Raw genomic sequence first — 25,073 nt, forward strand, 5'->3', positions numbered from 1 at the left:
TTAAAGCAGAAGAAAACATTTATTTGTAATTTCAAAAGGTTTTGAGATTTGATCTTTTCACCTTATTAAAAAAGTTAAAATAGAAAATAATTAAAAAATGAAACGTTATTTTGAGAACAAGCTGACCCAAGGTGGTCACACTGATTGTAGCAGGCCTTTCTAGCCACATAGGGTTGTCTCCTTAGACAACAGAGGTTGTGTTACAGCTTCTGGATCAGGATGGCAGAAGCACCTCCTCCTCCATTGCAAATACTGGCAAGACCATATTCTCCTTGCCTCAAGGCATGAACCAAATGACTGACAATCCTGGCTCCAGACATCCTAGAATTAAGAAAATATTTGGGTTGTTTAATGCATTACAGAATTTGAGTAACCAAAAAATGTTTCTATTCCAAATTAACTTATTGAAAAGTTTATTAGCCATTATTTCTAGCTAAATTTCACTACTTTTCTTAAATTTAGGAGACTTGTTTCAAAAACAGTTATAGCTTTTTTAAAAGCACTAGGATAGACTTTAATCTTAGATCTTAAGCATAAAACTATTAGTTTTCAAGCAACACAACAAATGTGACAGATTTCTGTGCTCGGTGTTGGATTCTATCACAGATGGTATTTGCCTATGAAGGATATGGAGAAAGGAGGAAAACAAGCCCAGAGTAATAGTAACTATCATGAAGCAGTTTAAGTTTACATAGAAACGCAAAGCAAGCATTAACCTACTTAGAGATTTTCTTTATGATTTTACTTACCCAATTGGATGTCCCAGAGAAACGGCTCCTCCATTGATATTCACTTTTTGGGGATCAATCTCCAGCATTTTAATATTTGCTAGTACAACGACACTAAAGGCTTCATTTACTTCCCACATTGTAATATCTTCTTTTTTCAATCCTGCATCTTTAAGAACCTAAAATTGTTTAAAATATAGATTATGTTCAAATAATTAAGTCAAAACTTTTCATTGTTTTCTTGAAATTCTGCAATTTTGGCCTGTATTTCTATTTTAATATATGTAATATTTTTCAGTTACAGGTGACACAATATTATATTAGTTTCAGGTATACAACATAGCAATTAGACATTTATATAACTTACAAAAGTTACATAAAGTCTAGTACCTATAAGTCTAATACCCACCTGACACTATGCATAGTTATTACATTATTGACTATGTTCCCTATGCTGTACTTTAACATACCTGTGATTTTTAAAACTGGCACTTTATACTTCTTAATCCCCTTTCAACCAACCTCCCAAGCCCCCTCCCATCTGGCAACCATCAGTTCCCTGTATCTGAGCCTGTTTTTGTTTTGTTTATTCATTTGAAGTGAAGTCACATGGTCTTTGTCTTTCGCTGTCTCACTTATTCCACTTAGTATAAAACCCTCAAGGTCCATCCATGTTGTCGCAAATGGCCAGATTTCATTTTTCATGGCCAAGTAATATTCCATTCTCTGTATGTACCACATCTTTATCCAGTTGTCTTACTGATAGACACGTAAGTTGCTTCCGTATCGTGGCTATTGTAAAATAGTGATACACTGACCACAAGGGTACATATAGTTGAATTAGTGTTTTGGGTTTCTTCAGATAAACACACAGAAGTTTAATGGCTGTATGATATGGTAGTTCTATTTTTAATTTTTTGAAGAATCTCCAAACTTTTCCATAGTAGCTGCACCAATTTATAATCCCACTAGGAGTGCACAAGGGCTCCCTTTCTCCACATCCCTGCTAACACTTGTTTTTAATTTATTGATGACAGCTATTCTGACGAGGTTGAGGTAGTATCTCATTGTGGTTTTAATTTGCATTTCTCTGATGATTAGTGATATTCAGCATCTTTTCGTATATCTGTTAGCCACCTATATATCCTCTTTGGAGAAATGTCTATTTAGGTCCCTTGCCCATGTCTTAATCGGATTGTTTTTTTCTGGTGTTAAAACTGTATGAGTTCCTTATATGTTTTGGATATTAACCCCTTAACACAGGGTTCCCCAAATCTGGGCCGGGGACTGGTTCTGGTCCATGGCCTGTTAGGAACCAGGCTGCACAGTAGGAGGTGAGTGGCAGACAAGCAAGTGAAGCTTCATCTGTTTTTGCAGCTGCTCCCCAGTGCTAGCATCACTGCCTCAGCTCCACCTCGGATCATCAGGCATTAGATTCTCATAGGAGTACCAGTCCTTGGTGCCAAAAAGGTTGGGGACCACTGCCTTAACAGATGGATCATTGGTGAATGTCTTCTCCTATTCAGTAGGTTGTCTTTTCATTTTGTTCATGGTTTCCTTCACAGTGCAAAACTTTTTAGTTTGATGTAGTTCCATTTATTTTTTATTTTGTTTTCCTTCCCAAAGAGACATCCAAAAGGATTTCCTAAGAATGATGTCAAAGAATTTACTGCCTGTTTTTTAGTAGGAGTTTTAGGTCTTACACTTAAGTCTTTAACCCATTTTGAGGTTATTCTTGTATATGGTATAAGGAAGTGGTCTAGTGTCATTTTTTTACATGTCAGTTTTTATGCCAGTCCCATGCGATTTTGATTACTATAGCCTTGTAGTATAGTTTGGTATCAGGTAGCATAGTATCTCCAACTTTGTTCTTTTTCAAGATTGCTTTGGCTTTTCCGGGTATTTTGAAGTTCCATATAAGTTTTAGGATGATTTTTTCTAGTTATGTGAAAAATGCCTTTAGTATTTTGATGGTGATTGCATTGAATCTCTAGATTGCTTTGAGTAGTATGGACATTTTAACAAAATATTAATACTTCCTATCCCTTGAGCATGGTATATTGCTTCCATTTATTTATATCTTCAGTTTCTTTCTTCAATGACAATTTTCCGAGTACATGCCTTTTACCTCCTTGGTTAAATTTATTTTGTTTTTTTGTTGTTGTTTTTTTTCCTAATGCAATTGTTAATGGATTTTCTTAATTTCTCTGTTAATTATTGGTGTGCAGAAATGCAACTGATTTCTGAATATTAATTTTGTATCCTGCTACTTTACTGAATTTATCAGTTCTAATAGGTTTTTGCTTGAATCTTCAGGGTTCTCTCTATATAGTATCATCTTCTGCAAATAATGACAGCTTTACTTCTTCCTTTCCAATTTGGATGTCTTTTATTTCTTTTTCTTCTCTGATGACTGTGGCTAGGATTTCCAATACTATGTTGAATAAAAGTGGTGAAAGTGGACATTCTTGTCTTGTACCTGATCTTAAGGAAAATGCTTTTACCTTTTCCCCACTGAGTATGTTAGCTGTGGATTTGTTATATATGGCCTTTATTATGTTGAGGTGTGTTCTCTCTATGCCCACTTTGATTGGCTGGAAAATTACTGCTTGGCTCTCGCCCATGGGAACATAGGCTATCACCCATGGGAACATAATATTCTAATAATAAGCTTTCTGCTTCTGTACCCCCGCTTGCACACCCATCCTGTGGGTTGACAGGTAGTAAATAAAAGAAAAGTAGACCTTTGTGTTCAGACAGAATGAAGAATGGGGTTTAGGGGCTAAAAACCCTGTACCTCTACATTTTGGGGCTGCTTAATTTGGGGTCTGCGTACCCCTGGCAGACCCGGCTGGCTGAATGAAGAGTGTGTTTCCTATAACTCACTGATTTCTGGTGGTCTATGTGTCTTTCGGGGGTGGCAACTATAGCATGATGAGTTTTTATCATAAATGGATGCTGGGTTTTGTCAAATGCTTTTTCTGCGTCTGTTGATATGATCACATGATTTTTATCCTTCATTTTGTTTATGTGGTGTTTCACAACTGATTTGCAAATACCAAGCCAACCTTGCATCCCAGGAATAAATCCCACTTAATCATGGGGTATGATATTTTCAGTGTATTGTAGAACTTGGTTTGCTAATATTTTGTTGGGGGGTTTTGTATCTTTTGCTCATCAGAGATACTTGCTTATAATTTTTTGTTGTTGTAACGTCTGCCTTTGGAATCCACATGATGCTAGTCTAGCCTCGTAAAATAAGCTTGGGAGCCTTCACTGCTCTTCAGGTTTTTTGTAATAGTTTGCGAAGAATAGATGTTAATTCTTTTGAATATCTGGTAAATTTTACCCGTGACATCATCTTGTTTGTTGGTAGCTTTTTAAATTACTGATTCAATTTCTTTAATAGTTATTGGTCTGTTCAGATCTTTTTCTTCTTGATTCAGTCTTGAATGACAGTATGTGTCTAGGAATTTATCCGTTTCTTCTAGATTGTCCAATTTGTTTGTATATAATTATTCATAGTTTTTTATCCTTTGTATTTCTGTGGTGCTGTTACTTCTTTTTCGTTTCTGATTTTATTTGTGTCCTCTTTTTATCTTGATGAGTCTGGTTAAAGGTTTATCAGTTTTGTTTATCTTTTCAAAGAACTAGCTCTTGGTGTCATTGATCTGTTGTTGTATTTTAGACTATAGTTTATTTCTGCTGTGATCTTTATTCTTTCCTTTACTCGCTTTGTTCTTTTTCTAGTTACTTTAGGTGTAAGGTTACATTGAGACTTGTTTCTTGAGGTAAGGCTGTATTGCTATGAATTTCTCTCTTAGAATTGTTTTGGTTGTGTCCTATAGGTTTTGGGTGATTGCGTTTTCATTTTTCTGAAGGTATCTTTTGATGTCTTCTTTGATCTCATTGCTAACCCATTTATTGTTTAGTAAAGCATGTTATTTTGCCCCTACATGTTTGTGTGTGTTTCAGTTTTCTTGTAATTGATTTCTAGTTTCATGTCTTTGTGATCAGACATGTTTGACATGATTTCAGTCTTCTTAAATTTATTGACTTGTTTTGTAGCCTATCATGTGGTCTGTCCTGGAAAATGTTCCAGGTGTACTCGAGAAGTGCATTCTTCTTCTGTTGCTTTCTGTTGCTTTTGGGTGAAATATATCCTTAAACTATCAATTAAGTACATCTGGTCTAATATGTCATGTAAGGCCACTGTTTCCATGTTAAATTTCTTATCTGGATGATCTATCCATTGATGTCAAAGGGGTGCTAAAGCCCCCTCCTATGTTGGGTGCATATGTTTACAAGAGTTATAGCCACTTGTTGGATCATCCCTTTATCATTACCTACTCCACCATCTTGACCAGAAGCTCAGTCTGTTTTTCCCTTTGATGCAAGAGATTTTTAAATTGGGAGTTTCTTAGTATCAAGGAGGAATGGCCCTTTTATTTTCTTATTAATTCTCATTTTACTGAATTATAATCAAAAGATTTTGTTTGCACTATCTTATTTCTGTTTTGGAGCAAGAGAAACTTGATTTTCCTGAACATTCCATGGATACCTTAGTATGTGCCTTCTACTTGGAAGCACATACTAAGATCTACTTTACTGATTATATGTTGCTTAGTTTTAGGTTCTTGATCTTTCAAATGAAGGGTATGTTAATCTCCAGTGTTAGTATGTTTTTTACTGCATCCTTTATAGTTTATGCTTTATAAAAGTTGCTGGACAGTATTTGGGGCACAGATTTTCAGAGATATAACTTGACTGTAAATTATCGAATCTTATCTCTTTAAAGTCTTTTAAAATATCTCTTCTTTTGGTAGTTCCTCATAGGCGGGAAGGTATTGTGGTGCTAGTGATGATTATCCTTAATACTATTATCTTCATTAAATATTGCTAGTGCCCTTTTTCTTCAGAAGCTGTTGTAAGCAACAATAAAATTAAACTATTCCTTCCCCTTCCTCTATTCTGCCAGTGAACTCGGATAACTTTCTAAGCTATACAGTTCAAACATCTTCCTCTGTCCCAGCATCACAAGTCAAAACATGGCACCCAAGTGTAGCTATTCTCTCACTCTCAGAATCTGGCTTCTACCTTCAGAATCCACAACTGTTTATCACTCTAGCTTTTCAGGGTGATTCATTCACTTTTTGCTGTATAATGTCACTTTCTGAGGTTTGCCACCTCTGGACAGGTCACTCCCCACTGTTTCTGATTTTCTCTATCCTTAATTGCCACTGATTTCTGCCCTTTTTTAAGAAAAAAAAAAAAAAAAAAAAAAAAACCTTGGTGCTACTCTCTGAAGTTTGCTTTCTTGGATGAGGCCCTCCTTCTGAAAGAGAATATTTGTTCCAGTCTTCTGAGATCCCTCAACCCCTAAACCTACTTGGGGCTCTCTTTTCCTGTGACTCTTCAGCAATTTCCACAGAGATACAGACTGACAATTTGGAGTGTGTTCTCTGTGTGCTTCCAGCAGTTCCTTTTCTGGAATGGAAACCCTCTCCTTCTGGTAGTATTTGCTTTGAATTCTAGTGCCAGGACCCTCAGCATTCCTTTTTTTCTTTTGCCATACCAACCTTCCACTTTGTGGTTACCATACCAGTATGTGCCTTACAAGTAATTCAAGCTATCTCTGTGCTTTGGGAGATCTTAAAATCTAAAACCTGCAGCCTTGGTATAAGCAAACCAGAAGTTGACATAATGGAGTATGTTCTCACCTTAGGTACAGCATATGCAGGTGCAATCGGAAAATCAATAGGGTCTACAGCAGCATCAGCAAATGCTTTATTAAAAAAATGAAGTCATTAAAATCTTTTTTATCTGTTCCTTTTCTAAAATTTTATACTTTAATAATCTAAGCCATTGACTTTCACAGGAAAGGAGAATTTGCCTCCAGGGACACATCAGTATTTTTGATTGTCGCAACAGGGAGAATGACACTTATCATGCTATCTAGTGGTAGAGGCCAAGGTTGCTGCTAAATATCCTATCAATACATAGAGCAGCCTCCACAACAAAAAAATTATTTGTGGTAAAAACATCAGTGGTGCTAAGTTTAAGAAACCATGATCAATTAAGAATAAAATGAAGTTACAAGGTTTTTATAAAGTAACAAAAATATGTAAATCCTTATAAGAAGGCAAGGCAGGTTTTATAGCTAAAAATATGGTTAAGGAGGCTGAGGGTCTGCCAAGCCGACATAGTTAATAATAAATGCCAATACATCTAGATTTCATAATTCCAGACTCCTAATCCCATATTCTTTTTATGTATATGGGATTCTACCTGGCTACTTTTCTCCATAGTGCTAGGGTAAAACATATACCTTATATTCTCCCACTCATAGAGGATAGGAAAAGATTTTTAAAGCTTACTCTTACATGAAGCAAATTATAACAAAAATATTAAAGAAACTTTCCTCAATTAAAATATGTAGTAGTTAAATTCTGTCACAAAGTACAACCTATAGCTAGAAACAGCCAACTTCAGTATTATGTGTCACTGACAAGGAGACTCAAGAAAAACTTATAGAGGTTTAAGAATAAACAAGTTCAGAACATCTTCTACCTGCTATTCTTGCCAGTGGTTTAACGTTGAGTCTCTTGGCTGCATCCGCAGTCATCAGAACCACAGCAGCTGCTCCATCATTCAGTGTGCTGGCATTGGCAGCTGTTACTGTACCTGAAAGCATCAACAAGCGTGAAGTCAAAACATTCACACTGAATTCCTTTGGTTCAATATAACAAATTCCTACAGAGTACTGCTTAGTTGTTAAATGCATGGATAATTAGCAAATATGATGGAGACAACTCCTGCCCTCAGAAAACACACATAGCTAACTATAACAATTAATGGAAGAATGCCTGTTGGTGTTAATTTTTGGTAACAGTTTATTCAAAGCTAACTCAGAAACACATTCATGATAGCAGTGGGTAAGTAAGTGCTGGTTTATAATTCTTCACAGATAAGTACCAGTTCATATTTTTTTCCCGAGTCTCTGCTTATCCACCATAAAGCAGACACTCATATTTTTCAAGTCAATGTGAAATCAGAAATTTCTTCTCTACAATCACTTGAAGTTAAATGTCAATGAATACTAAAATTCACTGAACTGTACATTTTAATTTTAAACAGGAGAATTTTATGGTATGTAAATTGTCGAGCTATTTTTTAAAAAGATCAATGAAGACCCTATACTAGACTGCTGCCAAATATTTAAGTGTACTTTAGCGTGCTTTTTTAAAAAATACTGATCTGTTCCTATACTTAGTTTTGAGAAATTCAGTCAGGAAAGGGGAAATTTTTTCAATTTTATCACAACTGTATACGGCCAATTTTAAAAGCAGGTGTAACCTGTTTTTTCTCAATGGATCTCCAAACCATTAACACTGAATCCCATTTATACTAACATTCAACAATTATTTCAGGACCTACTACATGCCAGGCACTGGAGATACAACAGTGAACTACAGTGGTCATCTTAGACCTCAAGAAGTTTACAGATATCTAACGACTATGGAAACTTGACTTTTATATCACAGTAAATTTTCAAGATGAATGGCATATGGAAAACTGAATTCTATAGTCATTCTGTAATCTCTTCCAAAACTATTAACTGTTAGGCAATTTTAAATATCATTTGTTAATTTCACTTGAGCCTGATATACTGAAAACATTAAATACCATCTTGATTGGGGTCCCCAACCCCTGTGCCAAATACTAGTACCAGTCTATGGCCTGTTAGGAACCACGCTGCACAGCAGGAGGTGAGTGGTGGGCAAGTGAGTGAAGCTTCATCTGTATTTGCAGCCACTCCCCAGTGCTAACATCACTGCCTCAGCTCCACCTCAGATCATCAGGCATTAGAATCGTATAAGGGCACCAGTACCTGGCGCCAAAAAGGTTGGGGGCCGCAGATCTAGAGGTTTTCTCGATTTTTTTAAAATCCTTAGGCAAATCCTAGACATAATATTGACTCCATTTTTTTCTTATGCTTTTAATACTAACCGTTTTCTTTTTGGAAAACTGTCTTCAGTTTTGGAACTTTAGTGAAATCAACACGTTTATATTCTTCATCTTCTTTCACCACTATATCTGGTTTGCCTAAAACAAAAATCTTTTAAGTAACCGCCATTCAAGACAACAGTTATTCAATAAGAAACTGGTACAAGGTGCCTGGTCACCTGTGCCTCCCCTGTATGCCTGCATACATTAAACCATACCAGGTAAATTCTAATCTAGAATCTGCCATCTATAATCTCTGTTAATGTCTTAAAGAGATTTTTAAGTAGCTTAACACAATTTAAATCTATTTCAGCCACACCCCATTCTCTTCTCTCTCCACTTCCTTCTGTGATCACAGATCCCATTCTTGCGACCACAGGAGATGTCCATCCTAGGCTTGATAAGCTCTAGTACCCCATCATTCTGAGCACAATAATCATTTCTAGAGTGGATATATAACCTAAACCAAGTTAATGAGTCTTTACTGTGGATTTATTCTAGTGGAGTTGGTGAGGAGGTAGGTCTCTTTCCTCTTTGACTGAGAGCCCTAGAGATGGAGCCAGCAACTTGGGAAAACTGAGCAAATAAAGCGCAAAAGCATGGTTCACCGAGAAGCCAAGAGAGCATAGCCTAATAGTACTGAATACGCACTTCCAATCTCTGAAGTTCCCAGAGCTGACTGGGTGCTACCGTACGTCCTTCAGTTCTGGGAGGTACACCCAGTACTCTTCTAACAAATCCCCTTTTTCGCTTAAGCTAATTGTCGTCGGTCACTTAAGGTTCTAATAAATACATTTCTCAGAAATATGCTTAGTGTAATCTGCAATTGAGTAGGAATCTTAAATTGGGTTGAACTATGTTAACTCTGAAGTAGCAACATTTCCTTAACCAGAGCAGAAATGTCTGTCCTCAGGGGAAGTGAACAAATATAAAAGTATACTAGTTTAAAACTTAAAAAACTTAGCAACATGTAAAATATACTAAAAATTAAGATCTACTTTAGAACATTATTCCTCTACCTTTTACTGTAATTGTGACAGGAATAACTTCATTTCCAAATTTTCCAGCTTCCCATGCTGATTTACTTCTGGTGTAGGAGTTAATAGCATAAGTATCCTGTTCATCTCGGGCAATATTCAGCTTCTTTGCCGTATTCTCAGCACAGTTGCCCTGATAAAAGTTGGAATTTTTTTAAACTAACTTTGCATCACTTATATCTGTTACCTTTCCATAAAATAAAATTAGCAGTTAAATTTAGTTTCTTAAAGTTTACTTTTCTGTACTAGGTAACTTTTCATTCATGTCTTATCTTCAAATACTTGAATTAGCCCAGAAGTTGCTATTTCAAAGGCAAATAATTAAATAGTTATGGAATCCATTATTAGAAGTCAGAAAATACCCTATTCTGGTGTGGGGCGGTTCATTCAACAACTGAGCCAAGCTGATGCAATGAGCATAGAAAAATATTTGTCTAAAATGAATGGCTAAAATCAACGTTTACAGAGCCCAACGTTCAGTTCAATTTCTAAAATTCATATAATTTTTTAAAATCAAGCAGTATTGTATAGAGATGGCATTTCTCCATTAAAAAGCAATAATTACCATATGAATTTTATTATAGACGTCAGTCAGCCCATCTTTTACTATCAAATCTTCAAGCTTTACCCCACCATACGGTGTTGCTCCTCTGTTCATTACATAGGGAACGTTGGACATGCTCTCCATCCCACCTGCCACCATCACATCCTGCTCAGCAACACAGAAAACCAGGTGTCAGTTCAGATAGTAATTGTAAACCCATTATACCGCTACAACAAACAAGTTCTTTACACAGACTTTATATACAGGAAGAACTCTCTTGATCCTGACGAAAGGAAATGGTCCAAAATGTGTAATAATTAAGATTAGAATCTAACATTAATAAGAATGCCAGGTGCCTGAGCTATTGTTTTGACCTCTACTTCCAAAGGAATTACACTCGAGTGTCTGAAACAACATAGCAACTATACTTAGGAGAATCATTTTTAAAGCATAAATGTGCTTAGGCTTTTGGTGCCTTTTTGCACTGCGTATTTTAGTTATAAAATGGAAATAAAGGTGCTTCTTACCTGATGTCCACACATAAGATTCTGAGAAGCCATCATAATGGCTTTCATTCCTGAGGCACACACTTTGTTTATAGTGGTACATGGAGTAGAAATTGGTAAGCCTAAAACCAATATAAATAAGTCATATTTTTAAAAAACAAAGATACTCATCAAACAACTGTAGAATTAAAATTAATAAAGCACGTTAAGCTGTAATCTGCGATATTCCTGCCAATATGTCTCTAAATGTTACATTATGCATTTAACATTTAAGCTGAAATGACCTCCATTTTGTCATGTCAAATATTTTAAGTATAAAATAAGCAAAAATGTATTCCAAGTACCTGCACCCAGTACTGCTTGCCTAGTAGGCGCTTGTCCTTCACCTCCTTGTAGAACATTACCCATGTATACTTCTTTCACTTCTTCTTTTGGAATCCCTTTTTTAAAAAAAATCAAAAGCATTTCCATATTTTGTTCAATTTAATAATTAGTGACTACTTAATACAGTACATAACATTATATAGTAGGAACGGTTTCTTTTTCTTGTCAGTTTTGAGTTTTATTCCTAATTCTGTAGTACAAGAACTTCTTTACAAGGAAATTCAGAAATGTAGGCATCAAGTCATTTCTCAGTGAGATGTATACAGTAAGTGCAAAATAAGTATTTGTTTTATTGATTCACTGCCCCCTCAACACAAAAAGCAAAGCAACTACTGACCTGCCTTTTCAATGGCTCCCTGAATTGCAATGGAACCAAGCTTAGTGGCTGGCAGGGAGGAAAGGCTGCCTAGAAAGGACCCAATGGGTGTTCTTGCAGCACTTACTATTACCACTTCCTGGTGAGACAGAAGATAAAATAACATTACATTTAAATATTTTACCCAAATCATTTATTAAAAATGATTCATAGTTATTATCTAAGAAATATGACTACTCATCAAAGATTAAAATAATATTTGAACAATAAAACTAATCAGTTCAATGCTGGTACATTATGATTTAAGACCTAATAGAAAACCTAAGACAAACCAACTCTAAAGTAGGCATAGATCCTCCCCAGTTCTCCACAGGAGGTTTGAAACCAGAATCTTGAGTTTCAATTCTTCTCAGTTAAATTTAAGAAAGGATTACTTTGTCATTAACTGCATACTAAACAACCCTAACCAAAGGGTTCCTTACTGGAGGGAACTCTGAGATAGGAATCAATACCTGTATGCTAGATGTGGCCATACCACAACTAGGACACAGCCAGAACCATAATTTCTTAAATGATTAAAATGAAATTTAAAGTAGATAAAAGGCTCTCAAATATTCTGAAACACTACTGTAACAATTCTCTCCTTACATTTGCCTTCCACATTCTCATTTGAAACTCATAAATAAGAGATTCAGTCCCTAGATTGTGGTAGAAGGCTATTACTAAATCATTTTAGGGACCCATATGAAACAGAGAGGACTCCCTCAGAAAGCACTAGGTGATCAGGTGATGGTCCTTGTCTAATACCCAGCCTAGTTCAGTCCCTTCTAGTATCTTCCACATGGCCTCTACAATGTGCCACACAATATAATGAGGGGTCCCTGAGAGTTAAGGGAAAAACTTTGCCCAGTTTTTGAGAGAAGGCTGTCTTACAATATACCAAGGGGAAAAAGCAGAAATTATCCAGGGTACTAGATTGAAATATTTTTGTGATAATTTAGGAGTTTAACTTAATATTTTAATAATTAGCTATTCCTAACTATTGTATCACCATGACTTGACCCTCACACACAAATCTTAAGAATATGCATTTCTTTTACTGACTACATTTCCTTTAAATTCTTAAATTTTAAAGCACAATTTAAATTTATACTTACATTCAAAGTGGGTTTTGATGCATAAGTTCGTTCTACATAACTTATTTCCTGTAATATAAATACAATGTTATGATGTAGAAAATAGTAATCAAAATCATTTTATATTTCTTAGTGATGAGGTTATGGTGACTGCTTCTGTATGCTTCTATTTTCAAATGTTCTACAGTTAGCATATATCAAAAAAATATTACTATGTAATATGCTTTTCTGGTTAACTGTTCATGTTTTAACATCTGGTTTATCTTAAAATGTCTAAGCCTTTTTTAAGCAAAAGCATAAAACACAGTTTTAACTTAAATCTTTCAGTTCTAAATTAAATAATTTGAGTACCACAGAAAATATCTTCATTCCTTAAAAAAATATTTAAATAAAACTTGCTGTTTCTCCCCACCCACTTCTAACGAATGTCTCTGCTTTCAGGCAAACACACCTCATACCAATATGGTCTATATTATCAGATAAATTCTTTTGTAAGAAAAAAAAGTAAATATCTTGCCCTTACATCTCAATTCTTTGCACGCTATTCTTAAGAACAATGCCAATAAGAACAAATTCTAAAAATGCAGATCATAGTTCAGAGACCTAATTAATCTGAAATTGGACAATTTTCTAGATGAAGAACAAAATAAGTTTTTTGTTCTCTAAGATCAGAAAGCATAATAAATATTCAAACATGGCAACTTATATTTAGAACCTAATCTCATTGATAGTTATAATGCCCAAACATATGTTAGAGCCTATAAACATTTAAAAACTAAACCAACCCAAGAACTTAGCTTTTCACAGGTTAAACAAGCTTTGTTCTGACTCCATGCAAATAATCAACTAAAGCTTTTAATTTATAATACAGACAAAAAGAAAGATTATTTGACAAGTAGTGGTTATAAGCAAAGATAACCACAGTAACCACATGGTATCCTCCCAAGATTTATTTTTATAAAGTGTTTAGATAAGAATAGATATATGAAAATGGCAGCTTGAAGATGATGTTTTCCTAGGCAGTGGAAGAACAGGATTTAACTTAAGGTAATCTTTTTTCCAAAGTTAATAGATAAAGTCACTTTTATGTAGAAAGTTCATAAAAACAACTTTGCTATAAGAAATAACTTTATTTAGTCCTGATTTGATTGAAAATGTCATCAGAATATTCAGTGAAGCCCCCACCCTGAAGAGATGCCTTCGCCATCTTTGTGAGGGAGAGATAACTAACACACAATACTGTTTGATCCTTCGCTTTCTCAGACATGTTAAGATCACTTACCTTATAGAAGGCACTATGGGGAAATGTAAGATCTGTAAAATATGGTCCCTGTATTCAAGCATTATTATAATCTTATAAGGGAGAAATGTTAAAGTTATCTGTACATATTCCTAAGCCAGAATTTAGTAAGAACTATAAGGGAGGCATAAAAACAAGCCATCCTCAGGGTTTGCGGCAGCCTGACCCAGCCAGGCCATTTCCTGCTGGAACGAGTTTGTTCCTGACTGCCCCCACCCCCTTCCAAGGACTCTCCCGCCAGCATCGGTTTTCTCACAGCTTACCAACCAATCAGTGTTCTTCCTTTTATTTGTAGGAATGACAAGATTGCATAAAACTGCCCTTTATGTTACATTCAGTCTTTGGATAAGAATCTGCTGAGCCAGTGCCGGTATCAATAAACAATGCTTTCTGCTTATAGCCTTGGTGTCTCGTCTGTCTGTTCGAGAATCCCGCAACACGTTCAAAGGAGAAAGATTACTTGGTATTGTGCAGTGAACATCAAATATAGGATTCCATTTAAATGCTTCAGGCAAGAGTTCTACAAACATAGTTTAAATTCATCTTTTGAATATCCAGTGTAAACATAATAGACACCATCAACATGTTACTTGTTACTATCAGATTAACCTGTTTGTGCAGACCTTGAAGTAAAATTTATATGCCATCTCTGTATTTGTACCTCTGAAAGCTGTGTCACTGGATTAGCAAGGTTTGTGTTTTTATTACCCTGAGTTTCACATGTCCATCAAAGTGGCAGTGTACATACTGGCCCAGCCCAGCACACATCTGCTCAGTAGGCCCAGGTACATCTGGTTAATGGATACACCTCTTAGTATGAGCTGTGCAAAAACAAGTGCACCCTAACGTGTCATGTAATTTGGGCTGCTGCTTATATAACCTACTTATCACTAAGGATTGTAACATATCAGTTAAAAGTTCTTACTTGTAGTAAACATGCCAGTCATTACTCTCCAACTACACTCCTTTCCCTAAAGGGTCTGCAAGGGACAGCCTAAGGTGACCCAGAGCTTACAGGGCCAAGAATGGAATGCACTTTGACCCATGTTGGCACCCTGAGAGACAAGGCCAGCTGGATGCTGATGGGCACTTGAACTGAAAGGTCACAAGGGGCGAGAGCTAACCAGCAGCATGGCCAGCCAATGCCACATAAAAGCAGAGGTTACGGCAAAGGCAGAGAAGAAAAGGAATGACATATGAATACTCAGCTAAAAGAAGAAAAATGACCATGGTACACTACGAGAGACAAAACGAGACTGGTTAGTGTTTTTCTCCTCAGGGTTTCAGCAACACCAGCTATTTTCTCTCCTTGGCTGTCCAAGAGCCTGTCTATCATATATCTTCAAAAATGCTCCTTGGTACGTGCCTAATTTGGAATGGGATGTTCTTGCCATCAGAAAGCTTTTTAAGCCACTTCTACTCTTCTTTAAAGCTTCTGGACATTCTTTGGTCACTCCACTTTGCCCTGGATCCCGTCTCTAGTTGCCTTTTCAAAGATGCCACATGTTCAGTTATCCCTTCCCTCTCCCCTACATCGTTCATCTTTACTTCTGGATCATTCCATAAGTTTATACAAAAAAAAAAAAAACTAAAAAAACAAATTTCCATTACTCCACAGTCCCACTAAGCTTTCACCTCATTTCTTAGCTCCCTTCTATAACAGAAGTTCTCCAACAAGTTATTGATAATTTCTGTTTCCTTGTTCTCACCTCCTGTTAACTGTTCAAGCCTCCCCCATCCAGCTTTTATCCACACTATCATTGGCTCTGAGCAAAGTCAACAATGTCTGTGTAGCAAGATCCAATACACACATCACTGTAATCAACTCACCCTTTCAGCAACATCGGACTCACTTTTCTTCAGGAAATACGCACAGTTGTTAAGAGCCAGGGCTCACTTAGCTAAGAATTCTTGAGCAAGTTTTAGACTTCCTTTACCTTGGTTTTCTCAATTATCCGCCATGGGTTGCGGTAAGAATGAAATGAGGTAATATGTGTAAACCACTACACACACGCTCCCTTTTCTTGGCTTCCATTTTAACACAATCCTGAGGTTCCCTTTCTACCTCACTAGTTATTTTTCTGTCCCCTTTGCTGTCTCGTCCTCCTGCTCTGAACCTCTAAGTGATGAAATGTCCCAAGGGTTTTTTGTTCCAGGCCCCTTTTAATTTTCCAACTTCACTGTCTCCTTAAATTTTTTTTTAATTATTATTTTTTTTATGGTGACACCAGTTAACAAAATCCTGTAAGTTTCAGCTGAACATTATAATAGTAAGGCGCATATATATACATATATATATATATATATATATTTACATTCTGTGTTCACCTCTCATAGTTAGATTTCTTTCTGTCACCATATATTTGACCCCCTTTACCCCATCTACATCCCACCTCCCCACTGGTAACCACTAGTCTATTGTCCATGTCCATGAGTCTCTCTCCTGTTTGTTGTTTTTAGGCTTATATCCCACATACAAATGTTATCATGTGACTTTCAACTTTTTCTGTCTGGCTTATTTCGCTTAGCATGATTATCTCGAGGTCTATCCATGTTCTTCTTAATTATATATAGTCCCATGGCTTTAAACAGTATTTATGTCCTGATGATTTCCAAATTTCTGTCTGGAGCCTTAGCCTCTCAATTGACCTCCAGGCTCATCTATCCATGTGCTGATTTGATAGTTTCAATTTAATGTCCAAATCATGGCTCTTTAATTGTAGTAACCAATGTTACCCCAAATAAACTTAATTTTTAAAAATATCATGGCTCTCAATTTCCACCACTAGGAAACTAGTTTCTTCCTAGTATGTCCCACCTCAGGATATCGCATTGCAATTCACCTGGGTATGCAAGCCAAAATCTTAGGACTCACCCTTCATCTTTCCTTAAAACGCAGATACTCTATCATGGATACTGTCAATACTGTGTCTAAAATATACCTAAATTCTTTCACTTTGCTTCATCTTCACTACTGCCACCTAGTCCCAGTCACCATCACTTGCTACTATAATAGTCTTCTATCTCGCTTCCGGCTTCCCGACTTCCCTTCCATAGCCCATCTAGTTTTAAAAATGTAAATCAGAGGAGAAAAAAAAAAATGGCCTAGGTGAGAGGATCTGTTCATCCCTCAGCGACCAAATCATAGTTGTGACAGAAACAAGGAGAAGCAGCAAGGAAAAATCGCCTGGGATCTAGATGAACAAGCCATATAACTAGGGAGAAATTCCAAAACCACCCTGCAATGGCAAAAAGTAGGACTAGGTGAGGATGTGGGGCTGCCCAGTCTCAAGCAGCTGAGTGAGACGGAGGCTGCGGCAGCAGCAGAAACCTCTTAAAGGGGCCACATCCACGAGTGGATTTTCGCAGTGACGGACCTGCTCGCTCTGAGCACCAGCACTGATTCAGTACACACAGGGGGCAGCAGGGACTTACAGGGAGACATTGTCCGAGTGACGGCCTAAGTGAGACTTACTCTGTACAGAAGTGCCAGGAGCATCCATTGTTCCATGTTGATCCCTCCCTGCACCCAGTGCACCAGACACAGCATCGCCATAGCAGACATCATCAAACTGGATAATAGAAGTTGCTCTACCCAGAGGATTCCCTAAAACCCCGCCTATTCCAACTCAGGTCCACTCAAGCCACATCCAGGTATAGCCTCAGCAAGTCATGTGCTCCTTGCTGAGACTCACGCCAGTGGAGACAGCTGGCCTCAGTTTCTAGCGTGGCCTTTTGAGGCAACTATATGCACAGCATCTGTGGATTGCTTGCTGAATCTTAGCAGGTAGCCCCAGAGGGGTAGAGGCTTGGGCTAAATTTGGCCTGCAGCTGAACCCCTCTCAGGACTATGCCACTGGACACCTACTTCAAAAATCCACACTAATAAGACTGGGAGACTTAGAAGCTTTGCTTAATACATAGAAACAGACATGAAAAGGCAGCTAAAATGGGAAGACAAAGAAGCAGAAACCATATGAGAGAAAAGAACAGAGATCCAGATATAATGGAGTCAAGTAATCGAACAGATGCAGAATTTAAAACACTGGTTATAAAGATGCTGAATGAACTTCTGAGAAGTGTAGAGAATGCCAACAAAGAGATAAAAATGGAAATGGAAATTATAAAAGAGAACCAGTCTGAAATGGAGAACACATTATGTGAGATGAGAAGTATATTAAATGGAATAAACAAAGTGAATAAAGAAGAAGATACAATGCCCTATCTAGAAGATAGGAAAGCCAGTCAGGACAATCAGAATGACAAGAAAAAAGAAGCCAAGACTATAAAAATAATTTAAGGTAGATATGGGACACTATTAAGGCTCTGTTATTGGTGTAACAGAATAAAAGCAAGATGTTGAACACCCGTTTGAAGATATAATGATGGAAAACTTCCCTAACTTGGTGAAGGAAATGGACATAAAACCCCAGGAAGCTCAGAGAATTCAAAAAATCAGAGATCCAAAGAGCCCCACACCAAGACACATCATTATTAAAATGCCAAAGGTTAAATACAAAGAAAGAATCTTAAAAGCAGCAAGAGAAAAACAAATAATTACTTATAAGAGAACACCCATAAGACTGGCAGCTGATTTTTCAAAAGAAACTATGCAGGACAGAAGACCATGGCACAAAATATTCAATAGGATGAAAACCCAGGATCTACGAGAATAATTTATCCAGCAAAGCTATCATTTAGAGCTGAAGGACAGATAAAGAGCTTCCCAGACAAAAATAAGCTAAAGGAATTTATCACCACCAAGCCAGTATTACAGGAAATGTTGGAAGGACTTCTTTAATACGAAAACATGTATCAAAAACAGGATTAAAGAATGGTAACAACTACATTCCTATCAATAAGTACCTGAATTAGAAAAGAATTAAGTGCTTCAACCAAAAGATAGAGTGGCTGAAAGGATAAGAAAACAAGACCCCTGCATATGAAAAGGAAGGGGATGGAAAAAGATGTTGCTTTGATGGACCTAGAAGGTATTTAAAGCAGACAGATAAAGATAAACATTATATGATTTCACTTATATGCAGAATGTCAGGAATAAAAAGAACTAATCAAAAACAGACTCACAAATATAGTAAACAATTTGGCAACGGACAGAGGGGAGGGAGGTTTGGGGAGTTAGGAGAATGGGGTGAAGGGTTAAAGAAGTACAAATTAGTAGTTGATAGTTGGTCACACGGAAGGGCAGCAAGGCAGAGGGAATGCAGTTAGTATTAATACATCAGCTAGGTGGAGGGTCAGGGAAGGGAGGGAGCAATTGGGGGAATCACTTTACTAACTATATAGATGTCTAACCAATGTACTCCATACCTGAAACTAATTAAAATTTAAAAATAAATAAAAGAGGGATTAGGGTGTCGAGAGCCATTCTGAGACATGATGGGAGCCATTATGAGGCACTGAAGAAGTCACGTAGCTAAAAGCCATAGTATGGCTGATGAGTTTAAAACAATGGTTCTAGGAAACAGGATGTTGAGTTACCTTGGTAAGCCTCATAAAGTCACCTTTTAAGGTAATGGAATGTTATACTACCACGGAAACAATAATGTGTAGAATCTTATGTAATTGACAAGCATTGTTTTAGATATGTATGGTGTGCTTTGCTATGGTAATGCAGTGATTGATTATGGTATTCAAAATCACCTAAAAAAGGCTATGCTAAATAAACTCGGCTCGGAGCTGCAGCTCTGACTGCATGCCTTCCCGAAGAACTTTCCTGTCTTCTTCTTTTTTCTTTAGGCTTCACCCCCTCTTTCAGGTGCTGTTCAATCTAAGCCAGCTGGCTCTGGCACTAGGGAAAAAAAATTGTACATCAGATTACATCATTCCCCTGAATAAAATCCTTTGATGGCCCATTGACTTTGATATAATACTCAAATACTTCCCCTTATCCTGCGAGGCTTTGCATGATCTGGCTCCGGACCTGCTTTCCAAACTCATGCCACTCTTGCTCTATGCCAGCCACAGCAACCTCTTTGTTCTGAACCAGTTCCTACCTCCAGATCTTGGCAGTGTGCCTCTCCTAGTAAGTCTTTCCCCAGCTCTCCATGGCTGGTTCATTTTTATTCTTCAGTTCTCAGCTCAAAAGACACATCCACAGAGTGGTTCTCCTTAGCTACCTTAAGTTGGCCTCTCTTATTTTGACGTTTACTTCCTTCAAGCACATCTCACTGTATAAATATGGGGTTCACATCTTTATTCCCTCTTCTCCCTTGCCCTCTCCACTTCTCTCTCTCCCTCTCTCCTCCTTTTTCCCTCTTTCTCCTTCTTCCTCCCTCTTCCTCCCTCCTTCTCTCAATATAATGCAAGCTTCCTGATAGCAGGACTGTCTCTTGTTCACTGCTACATCCCTGTTATTTGGTGCAGCCCCTAGTACTCCTTGAATACCTCAGAATGAATGGAAAAAGTATAGAAGAGTCAGGAGACTAAAAACAGTGTTTAATAAATCTGTGCTGAATGAACACAACCAGTTAGGTTTTATCTGCTTAAGACAATCTTTCCAGGACAGCTCAGCTGCACCACCCACTCTGGAAACTCACTGACCATGCCGGACAGAGACAGGCTTCCCATCCCAGCTTCCACAGCACCCTGCGCACAGGCTCATTTTCCCCAGAATGGACAATTTTGTAACCCTCAGCGGTCCCCACTAGACTGTGAGTTCCAAGAAGAGACTGATTTTATTTCCTATCCCAGTGATGGCAAGAGATACTAAACAAACATTTGAACAAAGCCTGATGCTTACTAGTAACTCTGAAAAACATTTCAGCCAGAGTAAATACATTATGAAGCCAGCAAAATGGGATAGTGAGCTAGAGTGAGGGGCTATTTTACAAAGGATGGTCAAAAAAGGGCTCTCTGGAGATGTCATTGGAGCTGAAAAATGAATATAAAAGAGCCTTGGGAAGATCTAGGGAAAGAGCATTTGAGGCATTGGGCTTTGAATCAGGAGCTTGGCATGTGCTGAGTATAGACAGTGGAACAGTATGGCAGGAGAGACACACTCAGGAGAGCACGGCTAGAGGTGAGCAGAGGCTAGAGAAGCAAAAGGGACTGAACGACGTGAGGAGTCTGGATTCTGGTCTGCGTAATGAGAAGCTACTGAAACTGCTATAAAAGGACCACTCCGGCCACAGCATAGGGAACTGACTAGTGGGGCAGGAGTAGAAAAAGGAGGCGCCCATGCAAGACCTCATGTGGCTAGGGCCAGGGAGGTCCCAAGAGGGGTAGAGTCAAACAGATGGATCTGGAATATGTTCTAGAGGTAGAACCAGCTCGTGGGTACTATTCTTATTTTACAGGTTAGGAAACTAAAGCACAGGCAGGTTAAACAACCTGCCCAGAGTCACACAGCCAGTGTGCTTCAAATCCAATCAGTTTATTATACATGCATGTTTTTACATGCTTACACATATATACATACAAATTATATATACATATTATATATTTTATTACACACAGTATATATTTTATTTAAAATGGTAATAAAATCTAGGAAGCTGAGGCAACTGCTCTTTCCAAAGTACTACATTATCTTTCAGTAATTAATGATTTGCTTATGATATCCTTCACTGACCAAGCATGTCAATAGTGACACTAATTTTTCATTATTCTGCTGTAGATATAGGTGGAACCAAAGGATACAAAACATTTCAAGGGAAATAACTACATGCCAAAATAACTGTAAAAATCAGTTGAATGAATTAGAAATTGAGCCATTATCAAGGAAATACTTTTCAGAAACCTGATTAAGTAATTTTTTAATTTTTTTCAACTTCTTAGTATAGAGGGCTTAGCAGCTGGTATTCAAAATACCTTGCATTGATATATTAATGTCTGCATAAGGAAAGCAAAATTCTCTTACATAAAACAGTGATATCCCACATCTGTATTTCTTCACTGTTATGAAGCTAAGTATTCAATAGTTGTGCTAATTTTTCATTTTATGTATGCCCATTTTATGTATTTCATTTATATAATTCCTTTGTTAAAATCTTACATACCTGCTGTTACATTAAATTTTTACACTGTTGAATGCTCCATGTTATGGGTTGAATTTGTATCTTCCCAAAAAAAGAAGTCCTAACCCCCAGCATCTTAAAATGTAACTTTATTTGAAATGTGGTGTTTATAGAGATAAGTTAAATGAAGTCATTAGGGTAGGCCCTAATCAAACAGGACTGATATCTCTACTAAAAGGGAAAATCAGAAGACACACACACACACACAGGAAAAATAAAGTGAGCAGCACAAAGAAAGGCTGCCTTATGCATGAGGATTGGAGTGAGGTATCTATAAAACTGTGGAACTCCAAAGTTTGCCGGCAAACCACCAGAAGCCAGAAAGAGGCAAAGAAGGATTTCCCGACAGGATTCAGAGGGAGCAGGGTCCTGCTGACACCGCGATTTCAAACTTTCTAGCCTCCAGAACTGTAAAGCATTTCTGTTTTAAGCTGCCCAATTTGTGGTATTTAGTTACATTTGCCTAAGGAAACTAATACACCCTCCTTGAAGATCTCACCTCCCTTGGCTTTCAACTGACTACATTCCACTGAGTTTCTTCCATGACACTATCCTTCATTGGTGCCTTTGCTGAAATACTGTGTCTCCGAAGCCCCCATGCTAAACCCTCTTCTTCCTCTACGCACTAACTCTAAGTAAGCTTGTCAATGCCTTTGGACGTCACTGCATCCACGGCTGATGATTCCCAAATCTGTATTTCACCCAGTAGTCCTATGCGCCAAACCCTTTCTCCTAAATAGCAACTCCAAACACCAGTCTAAAATTCAACTCACAACTTTCTTTCTACCACCACATCTGTTCCTCAGTGACTACTAGTATCCACAAACATGTCAGGCCAGGCCCCCAAAATTATACTTAACTCCTTTTTCAGCCCTTCACAGCCAGTCATTAAGTTAACAGATTCTACCATGGTGCTTTCCTCTTTAATCTATCCATTTATCTCCCTGTCTATTACTACGTCAGATCACTAGCACTACTTGTTTGCATATAATACCTGGCTGTTCCTTTGGCCCACTAGGAAGAAAGGCCCAAGGAAGGAGATTCAAAAAGCTACAGGGTGAAAATGAATGGGAGGAAGCAAAAACACTGAGTGTATCCATCAGGATTCAACCAGGGAAATAATAAAAACCATTCACTTGAAACAGAATTAAATGCAGAGAATGAAATACACAGGTGATAGAAGAGCTGAGAACACAGGAGACGGGGAGTACAGAGATTAGCAACAAGAAGGCACTAGCACACTTAGGACAAAGGGAAGAAGCAGGGTTACCTGACAGAAGCAAGAACCAAAGGAGTCACAGACATTGTCAGAAACACCACAGAAATGGGCAGGGGGAAATTATCGTGGCTTCTCCCTTGCTGTCTCCCAATCTCCAGCAGGTGTCTGCACACAGCTAATGGAGACCGCTGGGACCTGCAACGATCAGCCTCACAGCAATCCATACAGCAGAGAGCAGAGTAATGAATCTGGAAGCTAACAGGCCCAGTACAAGAACAATGCAGGAAAAAATTTTAAAGTCTGAGTATTAAAATAACGATTTTAGTTCAAAACAGAAAAATAGGAGTTACAAGTAGAGGTCAATAGAGTCCAATACAGTATAAAGGTCAAGAAGGAGGAAAAAATACACCAAAAAATCACTGGTATTCTTCAGGTGAGTGCCACAGAAATCTAACTGCGGGCCTAAAAGATCTAAAGGACCATTTAATTTTAACCAATAAAGGCATACGTCGTTTTACTATCACATAGTGCCTCGACCTTGTAAGCCCAATGATTACCTATTGCAAAATCTCTTGGCCTAACGCTCACAGAAAAGCTCGGAAGTACTTTTACGGAACTTCCACGCGGTCAGGAAAGGCCAGAGCCAATCCCAGGCCTCTCCGCCGGACGAACTGCGCGGCCCGTTCAGCACACCAGTCAGCAACCATCGCAACTACACAAGAAACCCTGGGAACCCACACGCGCACTGGGGCGCCTTCTGAGCAGGACCCGCGGAGGGATGAGTCCTGAGCCTGCAGCGAGGCTCCGCCGCGGGGCCGCAGGCAGGGACCTGCCACGGGGACACTGGGCACGCCGAACGCCGGGCGCCGGCCCCTCTTACCTGCATCTGTAGCCGAAGCAGGGGGCTGCGCCCACGGGCACAGCCGCGCAAAAGGACCGCCAGTACGGCCATGGGACAGGCCTGGCGCGGAGCAGGGGACTCGAGGGCGGAGCACGGGCCGCGAGCGCGCAGGTCCAACTGCGCAACAATCGCTACCTCACCCCACAACCCTGCAGCCCCCGAGCGGCGTCCTCCAATGGCAGCTAAGGAGCCGGCTGCCCGCGGTGATCCGCCCGTCTCCAGAGGAGGGGCGGAGCCTTCGCGGGAAGTTGGCGCGGCCCAGCTGAGGAACGGCCCACGTGGTTCCCGACGCTGGCAGGCAAGACAGTAAATACCTGGCACGCTGCTCCTGCGGGCTGCACCGCCCTTGACCTTCCCAAGCCAGCGGTTTATGTGTAAACCTAGGCCTAATCTCCCATACACCCCTAATTCAAGTTCTTCCAGGTAGTCAAAGAGAGGGCAGAAGTTTCTCCTGAGCCTGAAGCTAAAGTCTTTAGCTCAATACAATCCGCATACCACAGAAGCACATCTTGGGGTGACTATCTCTGAACATGCACAATAACTAAAATACAAAGAAGTTAAGTTTTTGTCCATGATTGCAGAGAAAGTTGTAGAGCTGGGGTCTGAACTGATATCATCATATTGCACAGAGAATGATATTGGTACTGTGATCATTCTCACACTTTGGGAACCTATTACTTAACTTTGGATCTTCAGTTGGAGACAGCGAATCTTTGACTTTGTGGCATTATTTTCCTTTACATTAAATGTCAAATAGAAGATTAAAGGAATGCCAACATACAAAATGAACACTTCAACTCAACTTTAAGCCAAACCTTTGTTTTTCCTAAAGTAACCCCCTTACTTACTTTTTAACTTACTACATTTTGTTGGCAGCTGTGGGAGATTGTTTTTTTCAAACTGGCCACACCTATAGTTAGCTCACTCCACAAGCCGTCTTTTAATGTGACTGATGCTTA

The 25,073-nt window shown here is 38.4% G+C and overlaps 1 protein-coding gene across 1 annotated transcript; it reads right to left on the reverse strand.

Annotated features, from left to right (window-relative positions):
- ACAT1 (acetyl-CoA acetyltransferase 1) lies at positions 1-24,587 on the reverse strand. Its single transcript, XM_016160570.2, has 12 exons — positions 24,094-24,587; positions 12,680-12,727; positions 11,544-11,661; positions 11,167-11,262; positions 10,844-10,944; positions 10,338-10,481; positions 9,755-9,905; positions 8,739-8,834; positions 7,299-7,412; positions 6,449-6,513; positions 750-907; positions 1-321 (listed from the first exon to the last, which is right to left on the reverse strand). The coding sequence occupies exons 1-12, from the start codon at positions 24,163-24,165 to the stop codon at positions 201-203; spliced, it is 1,284 nt and encodes a 427-aa protein (XP_016016056.2). The 5' UTR covers positions 24,166-24,587; the 3' UTR covers positions 1-200.
- Between the last annotated feature and the right edge of the window lie 486 nt (positions 24,588-25,073).

This window comes from Rousettus aegyptiacus, unplaced genomic scaffold (genome assembly GCF_014176215.1).
Source record: "Rousettus aegyptiacus isolate mRouAeg1 unplaced genomic scaffold, mRouAeg1.p scaffold_m13_p_5, whole genome shotgun sequence".
In the NCBI taxonomy this organism is placed as follows: domain Eukaryota; kingdom Metazoa; phylum Chordata; class Mammalia; order Chiroptera; family Pteropodidae; genus Rousettus; species Rousettus aegyptiacus.